At 44.9% G+C, this 16,666-nt stretch overlaps 1 protein-coding gene across 1 annotated transcript; it reads left to right on the top strand.

Moving 5' to 3' along the window:
• Window positions 1-3,804: 3,804 nt before the first annotated feature.
• On the top strand, window positions 3,805-11,068 carry klf11a (Kruppel like factor 11a). The gene is made up of 4 exons (XM_086143123.1): window positions 3,805-4,439; window positions 6,362-6,571; window positions 6,952-7,801; window positions 7,883-11,068. Exons 1-4 carry the CDS (start codon window positions 4,404-4,406, stop codon window positions 8,176-8,178), a joined length of 1,392 nt encoding a protein of 463 aa, XP_085999249.1. The 5' UTR covers window positions 3,805-4,403; the 3' UTR covers window positions 8,179-11,068.
• The last annotated feature ends 5,598 nt before the right edge of the window (window positions 11,069-16,666 follow it).

The following is a 16,666-nucleotide window of genomic DNA, read 5'->3' as shown; positions in this document are numbered from 1 at the left end:
GACAGAAAGTACAAAATTCAACATGAATTTACTTAAAGGATGTACCGACTGAATGAATCCAAAAGAAAAACATTTTTGATAAAATAATGAATTTTCTGATGAGCTGAAATAAGCTATTACAAGAGAACTTTAATTAAAATTTCCACCCATGTAATACTAATATAATTAGTAGAAGAATAAAATGATATGATGCTCATGCAGCTTTGTTGAAAATGATGCAATTTTGTTGTGAGCAATAAGTTGCTGATAAATTACTGATAAAAAATAATTAAAAAAATGAACACAATGTAATTAAATAAATAAACACATCTCACAAAAACAAGCAAGAAATTACTGGAGATGTTCCAACCATTTTTTTTTTGGCATGTTCTTTTCTTATCTAATAAAAATGCTACAGTCTCAGAAACAGGCTCATACTGCTATTCTTTTGTCACATACCAAATGAAAAGAAGCGACTTTCAAGGGGGAAAACGCTGCAGTGGATCAGGGTCAAGTTCACGCTTTTTTTGAAAAAGGAAACAAAAATAAAATGTTGGTTTCCTGATTCAGAATAGTTTTGCAAGCAGTGAAAGACTTTTGGATTCAAAATGAGCCTCCAGTTCACTTCCTGTTCTGTCACAAAACAGGAAGTGATAAAATTCAATCCCAGAGCATTATAACAACAAGAAATAACTTCAAAAGCATGGGGAATAATACCAAATGTTACACCAGTTATAATTTAAGTCTTTTCCACTTTTGTATCAATTGAAATGCAAATATTATTATCCCACTTTTGTCCGCAGAAGTTCTCCGCTGTTCTTGTCGCTGTGTGTGCATGTACACATATGCACACATGAGGTTTTGATGACAGGAAACAGGAAGTGTGTGCTGACGTTGACTCCGTGGTGCCAAAGTCCCATGTCGAAAATGTGACCCTGTGTGACGTTGGTGGCCAAACATCTCCTTATCTCCCATTGGCATTGCTGGTGACATATGTTGAGTAAGAGACGCTTTATGCTTGTTTGACTTTTTTTATGCTTATTTTTTTAGAAGGAAAAGAAGAAAAAGTTGTTCCAAGTTTAAGGACTGACATCATTCTGTCGCGGTCAGGTATGTGACCTACATTCGCTGACCCCACACACACACAAACACACACATACACACACTAGTAGAAATGCACACACAAACGCTGGGTGTGTTCGGTTGCTGAGGTTGATCTTCCTAAACAGGAAGTGATCTCACTCCCAACTGAAGTCAGAAAAAAGTTTCACATTAAAAGCCCAAAAAAAAGTACAAGCATTGAACATCAACACCTTGTTCCTTCTCAGTAAATGTCATACGTTTGTGTATGTGTTTGTATGTGTCTGTGTGTGTGTGTGTGTTGTGGGGTTAAACCTCAAGACCGGAATTCTGGGTTTAAATACTTCCATGAAAGGTAGAATTGACCCATTCTACACTCAAACCATCCCTCTAAAAGTCACTCTTGAGTCAATCCATGCTGGTGGGTTTTGTCAACTGGTTCGGACGGTAACCATAGCAACAGGGAAAGCTAGTGTTTGGAAGGGATTAACTGCAGAAACGTTAGTTCAAAAAAATCTGACGAGAGGCAGAGTCAGTGTGTGTGTGTGTGTGTGTGTGTGTGTGTGTGTGTGTGTGTTTACTGGGTGGGGTCCCGTTCCTGGAAGGCTGGTTCTTGGAAGTCTCAAAGGAGGGGGTGACCTTTGACCCCATACAGCTGCCTCTGTCACCCTCCTTTCTGTCTCACACACACACACACGGCTGAAAATGCATGTATGTCTTTCAGAAGCTCAAATACTTAAAAAAACACGTATCACCTAAATTTCCTATATGGTATGAATTTTTGATTTGAATCTATTTCTCATTGAGTGTATGTGTGTGTGTGTGTCTGGATCAAAACACATGGTAAGACCTTTTTTTTTGTATTTTATATAAAGACAGACGGAACCAAGTGTTGCAGGTGTCTTTCTCTGTCGTCTCTCAAAATATCCAGAGCTCTACAAACTCACCACCTAACTCTGAAAGTAACTCTCTGAAGGATGCAGGTCTCTGCCTGTGAAACAGCTGCTCGTCTTCTCCTCCTCTCGCTTCCTCCCGCTCCAGTCTGGGAGTGTTTTCTGCCTAGAAACCGCCTGTGTGTTTTCCTTTTTTTTTTGCTTGGGACTTTTTCCTTTTTTTCAAATTTCCCAACCTCACTGAACTTGGAGACGAGTATGAACTCACGTCACCCCTGCCTGCTGCCAGATCCTGCTTTTGTCCCACTTTCCTTCCACATCCAGTCCGTCGACGTGCTTCTTGAGGGATCTTCCGAGGCGACGTTGTCCAATTTGTCCATCCCTCTGACAGACTGACTGACCCCTGGTGTGAGTGTGTGTGTGTGTGTGTGTGTGTGAAACATACTCTTTGTCTGGCAGGATGACGTGAGGCCGCCATCGCTTCCCCCTGCTTGGTCACAAAGATGCAATGATCTCGCAGCAGCTGAAAGGGTTAAGGCACAGCCACAACAAAGGAACCGGCGTGTGCACGTGTGTGTGTGTGTGTGTGTGTGTGTGTGTGTGTATTGTGTGTGTGTGTTGGGGAGGGGGGGTCCTCTGCCTGCTTTCTAGCCCCGCCCTGGAATTCTTTATTGGAGAGGCTGTTTACAACCTCACCACACAGGAGTCCCCGGGTTCATCGGCCGGCAGGGAGGAGGGAGGGAGGAAAAGGAGGGGTGAGGGCGGGATGGAGGGATGGAGGGATGGAGGGGGGATGGGGGCTCACAGGAGAGCAGAGAGGAAAACGGTACAGGAAGAAGACAAAAAGAAAATATGCCGAGGGCCTCCGAGCTGCAGGATCCAGCTTTTGTTTCTGCCTTTTGTTCCGTCTCCTTGAAGCTTTTATCGCTCTGTATTTCCTCTTTTGTTTCTGTCTTCGGCAGAAGATGTGCACGTGTGCGTGCGCATGTGAGCCACTGCCCGTGCACCAAGTACCGGGTCAGAAAGAAACTGAAAATAACAATGATGTGCGAACCGTCATCCTCACTCTGCTACGCTTTAAAAAAAATCACTTTTTTAATTTAAAGTTTGGTCATTTACACAGTGCACACACACTTTTTACACAAAAAACACACACCACACACTGTACGCAAACTGTACGCTCAGTGTGCACACACTTCACACACTGAACACACAATACTCAAACAAAGTAAACACAGTGCATTGCACACATTATACACACTGTTACACACTCGACACACTGTACACGCCTCCACCACCTGTCCTCTTCCTGTTCACTTGTTGCACACTATAGGTAAGTTTTTAGGAAATGTACTTTGTCCAGTTTTTTCTTGGGTTTTTAAAACATTTTTATATGATCTGTCAGATTTCAGATGCAATGTCAGATTGACATTGCATTTTATTCAGTTAAAGCTATTCAACTGACACTCACACTTAAGCTTTATTTTATTGGGTGATGTCATTTTTAGGTCATCTTATTTGGACTACTTCTGATGGAATTCACTTTTTAATTCACAACAGGATTATTTACTTGCAATTCTTTTTCATTACTAATCTATTTACATATCACAATTCAAACATACATTTTTTATGAAGATAACTGACTTGCCTCCTGTATGTATTATTTCACTATCTATACAGTTAATGTAAATATTCAACATGATTAGTGTCATACATCATTTCAATATGTATTCATGTATTCTATCATACTGTTTCATATTACATTTTGACGGTTTCAGAATTTTTTTTCTTCCAATTTAACATCACAACTTTATTCAAATGATATTTTTTTCGCACTGATTATTGACCCGAAATTACCTTGGCTTTTTTTTTTTCTTTTATCACTCACCTGTATTGATTATGTTTCACATGCCTTTAATTTATTACTTCTTTTTTTTCCTGCGCGGCTTTTGTTTGGACGTGATATTTTTCATCCGCAGTCGCACCGTGCGCGCCCCCGCCGGTGCCGCCTCTCGCCTGTCTGCTTCCCAACCTTTCCCCCAGTTCAAGCGCGCCGCCGGGTTCACCGGGTTCACCGGGTTTACTCTGACACCGCTGACTCCGCGGCCCCGCCTCCCCGCAGCCACGCACCCCGCCTTGGACCAATCGCGTCGCGGCCACGTACTGATCACGCACCGCCTCGCCTCCCATTGGTCACCGCCCGCTACACCTTTGCGTGTGATTGGCTGCGTGTTACCACCCGCCAGACTGCTCGCGATTTTGTTTCTGTTTTTTTTTTTTTTTTTTTTTTTTTTTTCCCTCGGTCTCCACTCAGCTGAAGCCAGTCTTTCTCTGCCGGCGGAGGCTCCGCTCCGCTCCGCTCGTTACCTTACCGACTCCCGGTACTCTCGTTGCCGACTCCGTTTTTTTTTTATTTAATTTTTATTTTTAATTTTGAACCCACTCTTCCTGATGCTGAGCTTGGCGGCGGCGGAGCGCTCTAGCCAGGTGAGTTCCTCCCCCCCACCATCACCTCAACGCCTCCCACCGCCTAGACACGACCGGAGCTCCGTTTAAGTTTCCCGGGGACTTCCTAGCGCTCACCCGGTGTCAGGTCGCCTCCCCCGCGGGTGGTGAACCTGCCTCAGCCCGGGCCCACCGGAGCCTGTTCAGCGCCCGCCGGTTTATCTGAGGTCATCGTGAACCCGGTGTCTCCCGCTTGAGTCGCATCACCGCAGTGCATCAACTTTACACACTTCCGTCACACGACTGTTTACCCAAACACACGCACGCACACACGCACGCACACACACACACACACATGCATGATTAAAAAAGTTTGGTCAGTAAAATGATGAAGATGCGCGTACGTCTTCGCGTCGCGTGTGAAAGTTGCCGCGGATGGAAACGTGAAGAGTCCAACAGTGACGTGATGAAGCTGCAACAAAAGAACCACAACACACACACACACACACACACACACACACATAAACCGGCGTGTTTGTGTAGCGGCGCGTCAACGTGATACCTTTGTCACTCATTGCTAAGATATTGTGAATATTGCGTGTGTGAAGATGATAATGATGATGGTAAAGATAGTTGTTTTTGTAGTTTTCAAAGCTCACTTGCTTTTCCTGGGTCACTTCCTGTCGCTCTTGAAAACATGACTTTGCCTGCTCCTTGTCGAATAAAAAACTAATTTCCGAGTAACTTTTAGGTAATGTGACGTTTTTATTTGCTCTTATATTTCAAAATTCCAAAAACGTTCTTCTGATTTTCTTGTGACTACTTGTTTTTAAGGTGATTTCTTTTGATTGATTTTTTTTTTGTCTACTGCCAATGTTCATTTTTCCTTTATTTTTTTGTCGTTTTGCTTTTCAATACTGTTTCCTGCAACTTTTGGATCATATAATTTTTTTAATTAATTTTCAGGACATTTTCTTATTTTGTCTCTGACATACTTATCGAATTCAGTTTTTTATTGTTTTGTTTTTGCAAGCCATTTTTTTGTTGTTATTGTTAGTCAGTTGCAGGTCATGCGTTTCGTGGGAAATCTCAGCACTCATTGACTCTATGTGTATTAGTGGCAACAGATCTGTTTTCTCCAACTCCACTTCCTGTTGGGATCTTCCCCTCTCTCTCTGTGTCTTTCTCTCTCTCTCTCTCTCTCTCTCTCTCTCTCTCTCTCTCTCCAGCTAGTCTGTGCATGTAAATGTGGGAGGAGGCGGGGCTCGTTTTTTCTTTCCTTTTTATAAGTGGGGGTTGTCATCTGGCACGCCACTTTCCATCATCTCTTCTGGGGGGGCAGTGTAGCAGGTACGCCCCCCCTCCCCATTTATCTGTAAGGAGGTCTCTTGCCCCTTGCAAACCTCCAACCTTCCTGTACTGAACATTCACCAGATGCCTTCTAACTAGCGCGCAGTAGCCCCACACACACATGCACACACACACACACACACACACACACACACACACATAGCCTCCCCCTATTAACACAAATTCTCTCTCTCTCTCACACATACACACACACACACACACACACACATCCATTCACCTCTCAAATGCGTGTTTATTTATTTTATTTTTGCTGAGCTGAATAGTGACATCACCGGTAGTCAGCTGGCTTTTGTTCCCACAAGAAGCAGGGGCCACACCGACGGTCAACCTCATGGGGGCGACCTAGAGCTCAACGATTACCCAATAGAAACAGATATTGCCCTTATTTTCCTTTTTAAATTCATCATTTGACACAAGTGATTTCATAGTCTGTCCAGCTGTAGCAAATTGCTCATGTTTTGCACATTCCTTGCAGATTTTGTGCCTGATTCTTCATTGGATTTTGGATTTTGTGTCATGGTTGAAAGAAACAAAACAAACCAGCAGTCTGAGTAGAGTGACACCGATGACCTTTGACCTCCTGCGCTCAACAGGTCATCCAAACAGGGACCGTCATGGAGCCGAAGCCGTGCGTCGAGTACCACGATCTCGAGGCTGCCGAGGCCCTCGTCAGCATGAGCTTTTGGGGCCAAAGTTCGCACAAGGCCCGTCCGTTGACCCCTACCTCTGACTCCTGCGACTCCATCCTGCTGCACACAGAGGGTGGAGACTCGCCGAAGGACCTGATCGCTTTGTCCTCACTGGTGAGACCATGTTATACGTTGACCTGGAGATCGATGCAGAAAACACGCCAAGTAATTAAAAATAACAATGAAAAATAAACAGAGTACAAATTCCGGTCACACATAAATGTGCTGTAAAATAGCAAAAATATATTTGATTTTGAGACATGGTTCAAGACAATGTAACTGTATATATAAAAACAAATAAATGTATATAAGTAGGACATTTTCAAAAATATAGTTTTTGGTATTTACAACATTTATCCGATTAAAATCTGATATTAATAATTAAATAAAGTACTTTCTATTTGAGATAAAATGGAAAAAAGAACTTTTAAATATTTTCGTGTAAGAATTGTGTCCCTCGGGTCAATGTGAATCTTCCATGCTCCCTCTGACAGTGTATGACGCCACCTCATAGTCCAAGTTTTGCCGAGGCCTCGACCACTGCCGCATTAACCACCACCTCTGCTCTAAGCCCTCGCCATGGGCCCGTCTTGCCTCAACCCTTCGATCCCTACACCAGCACTCCCAGAGCCTCCACCTTCCCTTCCTTCGTCGCCACCTCAGAGACCTCAACACTTCCGCCTCAAACGGACACAGTGCCAGCGGGCCGAGCAATGGCCACCAGTGTCATCCGCCACACGGCCGACAGCCTCAGCATTCCTCACCCACCTCCCGCCGCCGCCCTGCCGACGGACCTGACGCCTCCCCAACCCGTGGAGATGGTGGTGCACTGCGGGCAGGAGAGGGATGAGCCCAATCTGTGTGCCACTGCCTCAGCCTCTCAGCCGCCCATGCCATCTTCACCTCAATCTTCACAGTTGTCTTCCTCGCCGTCGCCGCCAGTCTCGCCTCTGCTATGTCAGGTGATTCCAGTGAGCAACAGGACAGGCATGATCTCTGCCTTTGTCCAGACTCCGGTGCAGGTGCAGGGTGGGCCCCAGACCGTGCCCAGCTTTGCGCCGCCCCTGCTGGTGGGTTCTGCTGTACCGCAGGGAACCGTCATGTTCGTGGTTCCGCAGCCACCCGTGTCCCAAACGCCCCCTGGCCCACAAACCGTCATGACCCTGGGAAATACCAAGCTCCTTCCCCTCGCCCCTGCCCCCGTGTACATGCCGCCGGGAGCGAGCGGCGGCGTTTCGCAGGCTGACTTCTCTCGCAGACGCAACTACGTCTGCAACTTCCCCGGATGCAAGAAGACCTATTTCAAGAGCTCACACCTGAAAGCTCATTTGCGCACACACACAGGTACACACACACACACACACACACTTTGTGGCAATTTCTTTTTCACAATGTGTAATACTGACAGTGTGTATCTTCCCACAGGGGAGAAGCCGTTCAGCTGCCACTGGGATGGCTGTGACAAGAAGTTCGCCCGCTCCGACGAGCTCTCCCGTCACCGCCGGACGCACACAGGTGAGAAGAAATTTGTCTGCAATGTGTGCGACCGGCGCTTCATGCGCAGCGACCACTTGACCAAGCACACACGGCGACACATGACCACCAAGAGGGCGTCATCGTGGCCCGGCGAGTCCCGCGACCTCAACAAAGTGGCCCTGCCCAAAGGTCAAAGCAGAGGCTCTGCGCTTCCCGTCGGCGTCCTGGTACCAACATCCAACTGATGGACTCTGTTACTTCCTGTCGGCATGCAGGTTCCCGTATCCAACCAATGGAATAAGTCAGGGGCCCACTGGGCAACTCAGGACCTTGGGGAGGGATTGGGGAGTGGGGCGTGGGTGCAATGACCACCTGCAGGCGAAACTGACCAGTTGTTTCCGGGTCACATGGCGTTTTATATTCTCCAAATCCTATTTCAGCTGGAGAACATTCCGGCTACGTTTACAGAGTGAAGTCCTCCGGAGGCTGAAACACACATTACACTCCAAAAAAAAAAAAAAGTTATGGAAAATAGAGACTTAACTGTTCTTGATCTTCCAATGAAGCTAAAAATGTGACATTTTTATCCAAAGTAAAGATCGTTAGTCTAACTCTGTATGGTGGCCATTAAAGCACTCAATGCTAATTTTTCTTTTTTTTTTTTAACTGCATAACTCAAGTTTACTAACATGATTACTTGCTTTTAACGAGTAATCCATCCTTCCGTCATCATAGATGAAAACAACGTCACACCTTTTCTTCAGTCATCAACGGCTACGAACATATCATTGCTTCCTTAGTCCACAGATAAAATCCAGACTTTCTACGAGATTTGTTTTGTGACACTGTCGCTCAGCGATTTTTAAGGCTCCTGGACCGGCGTTGAGGTGACTGCCGCTTGTGACTCCATTTTTCTTTTTTCTAATCGTGTTTTTAATCACAAGTAACGGGTGAAAATGACAGCAAAAATAATGATGTTGTGATATTTTTTTTGTTGTTTTTTGTTTTCCTATGTATAAAATTTGCATCCTCGTCAGGTTTGTTTTTTAAGTGATACAGATTTCTTAGAATGGTTTGTCACCTGAATCTAGTTCCACAGTCAGGAGGACACACCGTCACGTGCATATTCTTATTGGACATTTTATTTGTTTACTTTGTTTTTTTTCCACTTGTGCGCATTTGCTTTATACTTATTTGCACACAAGACATTGGTTTTGGCATTAGACTGCACGTTTGAGTCAACAATAGGGTTTCTCATGTTCTAGGTGTTTAAGGGTGTTGACTGGCTCACGGTTCGCCTTGCCGAAAAACACACGGAATATCCTAAAGAAGCTTGTATGCCTTTGCTAGTCTGCCGAATGGAAGTAACTCATTTTTACATAAAGCAAGTTAACAGAATTCATCAACTGTATTTGAGTTCTAGAACTACGATTATCAACAGGAAAAAAAAAAACATTAGCATTTTGCTAACCCTGACCCTCCAACCCATATGTCAAGCAGTCAGCCCATTAAGTCTAAATGAGTCTCTACTGATCATTAAAGATGATCATCGAGACACAAGTCAAGGGCAGATATGGCGGTTATGTATTAAGCCATGGGGTCGCCTCATCACTTACACCATGTCTCCTAATAATTTATGTCGGTTATTAAAGTGTCACAAAGACCCATGGGTCATTTTACCTTCAAGCACATGGAAGTCGGTGTCTTAAGACGCGCTGCCTCTGCCTGCGTTAGGCTCTGGGAAAACTGAAATACAGCAACCCTCTGGATATCTGCTTTTGGACCCCCACACACACGACTTCCAGTATACCGTCTCTGCTTTTCACCAAAGCTTGAGAGACCACATGACGGGTTGCCGATGCAGGAAAGGACGGCAACCTTTGTATCAAGCATCATGGTGAAATATTTTGGATTACAATTACGGACTGTTTGCATCCTGCAAAAGAATTTGAAAACTATATGAAAGCATGTGTTTTGGAGTTTTTTTGGGCCTATTTTTAACAGTGAGTCATGTTTGCTTGTTACCTTTTGACTCTTCGTTGGCTGGAAGCAGGTGCAAGCCTGAGGGGAAAATATTGGGAATCAACAGAGTAACGCTAACTGGCATGCATGTGAAGTAGCGGTTAGCTTTCCAGCTGCAGCAGTAGAGCATAGAAGAATGAGTGATTGAGTCAGTTACACTTTACCTCTTCAGGCCTCAAAACCCCTGTTAGTATTTCTTCTTAATCAGCACAAACAGATTGCCTTTGGCAACATAAAGATCCATTTCACTGTGTTTTGAGAAATTTTTTGTTTGTTTCTCATCCTCGATCAACTACCATAGACTGGCGACCCGTTCAGGAAGCAACCCACTCCGAGTAATATTACGAACCGTGTGTCCAGCTCCTAGCGCATCACTTAGACGTTGTGCCGAACAACATTTTTTCCCACCTTTCTCAGGACATTTTAACCTTTCATCATCGCAAAAACTCACCGGAGCAGGAAAAAAGAAGCAACAGGCTGCTACTCATCCACAGACACAAACCAACAACAACAAAACTGTCATTGCACTAGATTCTTTTTTTTTTTTTTCAAAGAAAAATCTTGATTTTTTTTGTACTTTTCCTCTGACAGTGGTTATAACATGTTTACGTCACATTTGGAATTGCATACAGTGTCACGTAAGCAAACGAATGCACTCTTTTATTTTTGCTGCCAAAGCCTCAGTATCGTGCTTCTATTATTCGCTCCCTTCAGTTTGTCTGTTACTGTAAATATTGTACATAAATTGATTATCTATATGAATGTTATGTGTATTACAATCTGCATTTATTGATCGTATGACTTCTTGATATTTTACAAGTGGACAGTATTTCCTCACTGTGATACTACCTACTCTCTTTGCTTTACACATCATTTATTATTATTATTATTATTATTATTATTATTATTATTATTTAATAAACATTTGTTGAGGAAAAAGTGCTGTTTTTCTAGCTTGATTTGGCCCATAGTGTAGCCAGTAAGAAAATACCTCATGTTATTAAATGTTATTCTCAATAATAACGACTTCTATTGGAATAATCCTGTTTCTGAACATTTGGCTGTAAGTGGTGGTGAAGGAAATTGCTTTTGTAATAAAATGTACCATGGAAATGAGCCTACGTGCTTCCTTTTTGATTATTACTTCATGTTCCCCCATAAACAGTGGCCAGGAAATTAGCCCTATGCTAATATTTAAATAAATTTTTCGGGTCGTGACGCTGAATATAAGCTGCCAAAAATAAATAATTTCATTATTTGTGATATCGCAGGTTATTTGTAATTTTCCCCTATTACCCTTATTCTTTCCTAGATTTGTCACAAAGTTAATAACTTGAAATGTGTAAAGATGACTTATTTTAAATTATTATTGTACCAGTACCGTGTAGAGTTTTCTTTTTTTTTCTTTTTTGATGTATTTATTCAAAATAAGAAGAAAGCAGATCATGTGTCTATTCAAGTGAATTTCATCAGATCAAAAAACTCTGTCACATGTCGTCTCACTTTGCCAAAACATGAGATTAGAGCTTGAGGTCAGTAGCAACCCTGTATTGTGTTAGCTTTATATAAATCAAGATTTAAAACAAACTTGACATTATTCAATTAGTTTAGTTTGATAATATTTAATTTCAGGGGTTTTTTTTGCCTTATAGTTTTCATCCTTAAATTCCTTTCAAGTTTTTAGATTATATCTGACTTTTTGTTTTAATAAAAAACGGGAAAAAATTATTTCTTCGATGTGTTTACACAACTTCTCGTTTTAATTAAAAAGAGACTATATACATTTATTTGCGGAATATTTAATTTAAAAAGAAACAAGATAAACGTTCTCATGCATCTTGTGGTATATCATAAGTGCAGACACTTGCACTTTACTGGTAGAAGGTACTGATTCTAAATCTAGGTGTACATTATGCATACATACAGTTTTTCCGGTCGGGGTGTTTCAATTAATTTCCAACTACAGTTGGACATTAATTCAATTGTGTACAATGATTAGAAAGAATTTTCATTTTTAATGTTCTTCCACGGGAATGCTTTTTCCTACCGCAATAACGACGAAAAAAGAGGGGGAAAACGGGGTTAAACGAATTCCGCGGAGGCGCCCGATGATCGGATTCCGTCCTGGCCAGCAACTTTCTGCTCGACGACAACGACGGTGTGACGTCCTCCGTTACACAACTCCCGCTCTCCCTCCCGGCGCCACCCGGTAACAGCGCTCCGCCAATCGTGAGGCAGCGCCGAGGGAGGGGTGTGACCAATGGGAGACGACAACGCAGGGCCTGGAACGCCAGAGCGGCGCGTCATTGGTTGAACGGGATACCCGCCCACTTGCCTTACTGACCGACATTCTGCGGAAGCCAAGGAAGCTAAAAAAAAATAACAACACAAGACAAAGGAGAGACAAGGCGGAGCCATTGAAGGACGGTGACATCTAGCGGTCGACTTTGTAACTGCATAGCTTTCATCGCTTAAAAAGAAATGTAAACAGTATATCAATATACACGTATAAAATAAATGTGTATATTGCATGTTGTTTTTTAAACTAAATGTACCCCAATATTAATGGAACTGTGTTGTATTAGGTGTGTATATGGGGACGGTATTTTTAAAAGCTCACGTCACTCAGTCCGACAAAGGAAAATAACTGTGATCCACCCCTACGACATAAAATCTTCCAAAAATGTTTTATAGTGTAAGGTTACTTCCGGGACATTTTTTCATTGAACTTTCGACTTCCGGCGCTGCCTCGGGCGGCTGCCTGCCAGAGTTGCTCCTCACCGAGTGTCTCTCTCGTAAATCTTCTACTTTTCTTTTTAATTTTTATCCACTCTTCTCCTTAGTGACAATTTAGTTAAGGTTTTTGCCACAGCACTAGATGATGCTCCATTCGCTCTTTCTTGTTTTCGCGGTGTTTGGAGTACTTTTTTCGAGCCGGATCCCGGTCCTGGCGGAGCGCCATGGCGCAATGGCTCCATTGTTTACACCCGGGACCAGCTGATGGAGCTTCGACACAGCGGCGAGATGGGGGAGAGGCACGAAATCCCTAAGGAGCTACGGAGGAAATACCGGGGCTGCAGGGCCGGGAGGAGACGGTGGGTGAGGAAGAGGAGATACAGACCGTATCTCCCCTCCATTGTGATGGGAAACGTGAGATCGCTGGGCAACAAGTTGGAGGAGCTTACAGCACTCACACGGAGCGACGGTGTGTTTCGTGAGGCCTCGGTGTTGTGCTTCACTGAGACTTGGCTAGTTGGTGCGATGGGACCGGAGTTGTGCCGGCAGCGGCAAGAAGAAGGGAGGAGGTGTCGCTGTGTTTGTAAACAACAAGTGGTGCAACCCCGGACACGTTACGGTGAAGGAGCGTGTTTGCTGCCCGGACATCGAACTGTTGGCGGCGAGTCTCCGGCCGTACTATCTGCCCAGAGAGTTTTCCCACGCAATCATGATCACTGTTTACATCCCACCGTCTGCCGATGCACCGCGGGCTAATGACGTCATCAGCTCCGCGGTCGCGAGACTCCAGACCCGGCACCCCAGTGCCTTCATAGCCATCTCTGGGGATTTCAACCACGCCACCCTGTCATCATCTCTGCCCACTTTCAAACAGTTTGTGGACTGCAAGACAAGAGACAATAAAACTCTGGACCTGCTGTATGCCAATGCCAAGGACGCATACAGCTGCACAGCTCTCCCTGCTCTGGGCAGGGCAGACCACAACCTGGTCCACTTGAAGCCTCGCTATGTCCCTGAGGTCCAGCGGCAACCTGTGATCACCAGAACTGTCCGGAGGTGGTCACAGGAGGCAGAACTGACTCTTCAGGGATGCTTCGAGACGACGGACTGGGATGTGCTCTGCGAAGACCAGGGAGACGACGTCAGAAAACTCTCCGACTGTATAACTGACTATGTTAACTTCTGCACGGACAACATCATCCCCGCCAAGACTGTGCGTTGTTTCTCAAACAACAAACCCTGGGTGACTAAAGACATTAAGGACACGCTGAACAGGAAGAAGGCGGCATTCAGGAGTGGAGACAAAGAGGAACTGAAGAAGGTGCAGACGGAGCTGAGGGAGAAGATCGCAGAGGGAAAGGACAGTTACAGGAGGAAGCTGGAGAGCAAACTCCAGCAGAACAACATGAGGGAGGTGTGGAGTGGGTTGAAAACCATCACTGGCCATGGAAAACAAGCAAGCCAGATGATGGAAGGAGACCTGCATGAGGCAAACAAACTAAACCTGTTTTTTAACAGATTTGATGAAGGTGCCTCCGCCCACCCTCCCCCCAGCTCCTCTCAGGACTTTCCTTCCCCTGTGCCCTCACCCCTCACTCCAAGGAGCTTTCCCCTCCCCCACGCACCTCTTCTGCTTCCCTGGACGACGTCTCGTTAACACCTCAGCCCTCCTGTCCCCCAATAGGACTCTCTCCACCCCCTCCTGTCGCCTTCCCCGCTGAGGAGGTGAGAAGAGAGTTCAGCCGCCTCCGTCCCAGGAAAGACGCCGGCCCTGACGGCCTTAGCCCCAGAGTGCTGAAAGGATGTGCCTCTCAGCTGTGTGGGATCTTCTCACATCTCTTCAACCTGAGCCTGACCCAGATGGTTGTCCCCGACCGGTGGAAAACCTCATGCCTGGTTCCAGTGCCCAAGGTGAAGCATCCCAGCACACACAGCGACTACAGACCAGTGGCCCTGACGTCACACGTCATGAAGTCGCTGGAGAGGCTCGTCCTGAGGCACCTTCGCACAGTCGTCGGACCTTCGCTGGACCCCCTGCAGTTCGCATACCAGCCCCGGATAGGAGTGGAAGACGCCATCATCTATCTGCTGCACAGAATCTACACACACCTGGAGGAGGCAGGAAGCACTGTGAGAGTCATGTTCTTTGACTTCTCCAGTGCTTTTAACACCATTCGACCTGCCCTGCTGAACAGGAAGCTTCTGGACATGCAGGTAGATGCTCCACTCGCGGCCTGGATCAACAACTACCTCACAGGCCGGCCGCAGTACGTGAGGCTGGGGAACATCGCATCGGACACCATTATGAGCAGCACGGGGGCGCCACAGGGGACAGTCCTGTCTCCCTTCCTGTTCACGCTCTACACCTCAGACTTCAGGTTCTCCTCGCAGTCCTGCCACCTGCAGAAATTCTCAGATGACTCTGCCATCGTGGGCTGCATCAACAGAGGCCAGGAGGAGGAGTACAGGAGTGTGGTGGACAGGTTTGTGGAGTGGTGTGGACTGAACCACCTCCAGCTCAATGTCACAAAGACAAAGGAGCTGGTGGTGGATTTCAGGAAACAGAGGACCCATCCGACCCCAGTCACCATCAGGGGTACAGAGGTGGACATTGTGGACAGTTATAAGTACCTGGGTGTCCACTTGGACAATAAACTGGACTGGACTATTAACACCAACGCCAGCTTCAAGAAGGGTCAGAGCCACCTGTTCTTCCTCAGGAGGCTCAGATCTTTCAATGTCTGCAGGACTATGCTGCAGATGTTCTACCACTCGGTGGTGTCCAGCGTCATCTTCTACGCTGTTGTGTGCTGGGGCAGCAGGCTCAAGACAGCTGATGCGAACAGACTCAACAAGCTCATCAGGAGAGCTGGGTCTGTCCTGGGCGTGGAGCTGGAGTCTGTGGTGCAGGTGTCAGAGAGGAGGATGCTGAAGAAGCTCCTCAGCATCATGGACAACATCCATCACCCCCTGCATGCCATACTGACGTCCTGTCAGAGCTCTTTCAGCCGTAGACTGATACCACCGAGGAGCTCCATTGAACGCCACAGGAGGTCTTTCCTCCCTGAGGCGATCAGACTTTAATTCCTCTCCATTCAGCCGCCAGCAACCATAACAACCTATCTTTAACTTAAAAACAAACAAAAATGTGCAATATCTCATTTCTGTGCAATATTCAGAAACTGCAATATTTCATCTCATAACAGCTACACTGTGCAATATTTCATCTCATCTCATAACTGCTACACTGTGCAATATTTCATCTCATCTCATAACAGCTACACTATAATGTTCCCTTCTATCATACTATTGTGCACTCCTTACCTCACTTGTTACTAAGACACTTATAGTTTTATCACTGCTTACTAAGACACTTTATAGTTTCACTGAAACACTTTATAGTTTATAGTTTATTTTTATTTCTAATTCAGCCTTTCTTTTATTATTTATTACTGTTATATTTTCTGTAACTCTGGCACTGCAATTTCCTTCGGGATTAATAAAGTTGTTCTTATTCTTATTCATATTCCTTCTACTTTAAATGTAATACTTGTATCTATACAGCTATGGTTTTGGCACATCTTGCCAGGTTTGATGAGATGAGATGAGATGAGAACAACTTTATTTATCCCAAAGGAAATTGTTGTGCCAGAGTTTCAAGTAAAAAACATAACAGTAATAGATAATAGTAGAAAGGAGGAAGAACAAGAAATACAATGAAATATGAATTGTCCTAACTGTTAACTGTAACTACAAAGATTGAAGATTCCCTGCGGCTGAGGAAAGAGGAATTAAAAAGTCTAGTCTTGCAGGTTATTTCTTGCTTATATTTCAGAAGTATCATGTTGAACGGAAATATTTTTTTACAAATTTCTTGCATGTGGATGTGAGTATTGAAAAACCTGTGCGTGTAAAGCTGATTTGATTATGCTGGTTGTCAATGACGACCCCTAACCTCGGGGTGGCGTCGCTGAC

Source organism: Fistularia commersonii, chromosome 36 (assembly GCF_037954325.1).
Source record: "Fistularia commersonii isolate RoL2024-O1a breed Wild chromosome 36, RoL_Fcom_v1.0, whole genome shotgun sequence".
Classification (NCBI taxonomy): domain Eukaryota; kingdom Metazoa; phylum Chordata; class Actinopteri; order Syngnathiformes; family Fistulariidae; genus Fistularia; species Fistularia commersonii.
Note: the sequence above shows the minus strand (reverse complement) of the source record. Positions and strands in the feature narration are given on the sequence as shown.

Excerpts from the sequence above, each read along its gene's own strand:
- klf11a (XM_086143123.1), top strand. The coding sequence starts at position 4,404 with ATGCTGAGCTTGGCGGCGGCGGAGCGCTCTAGCCAG. Across the intron at positions 6,572-6,951 it reads TGATCGCTTTGTCCTCACTG|TGTATGACGCCACCTCATAG; the intron begins GTGAGACCATGT and ends TCCCTCTGACAG. Across the intron at positions 7,802-7,882 it reads TCATTTGCGCACACACACAG|GGGAGAAGCCGTTCAGCTGC; the intron begins GTACACACACAC and ends ATCTTCCCACAG.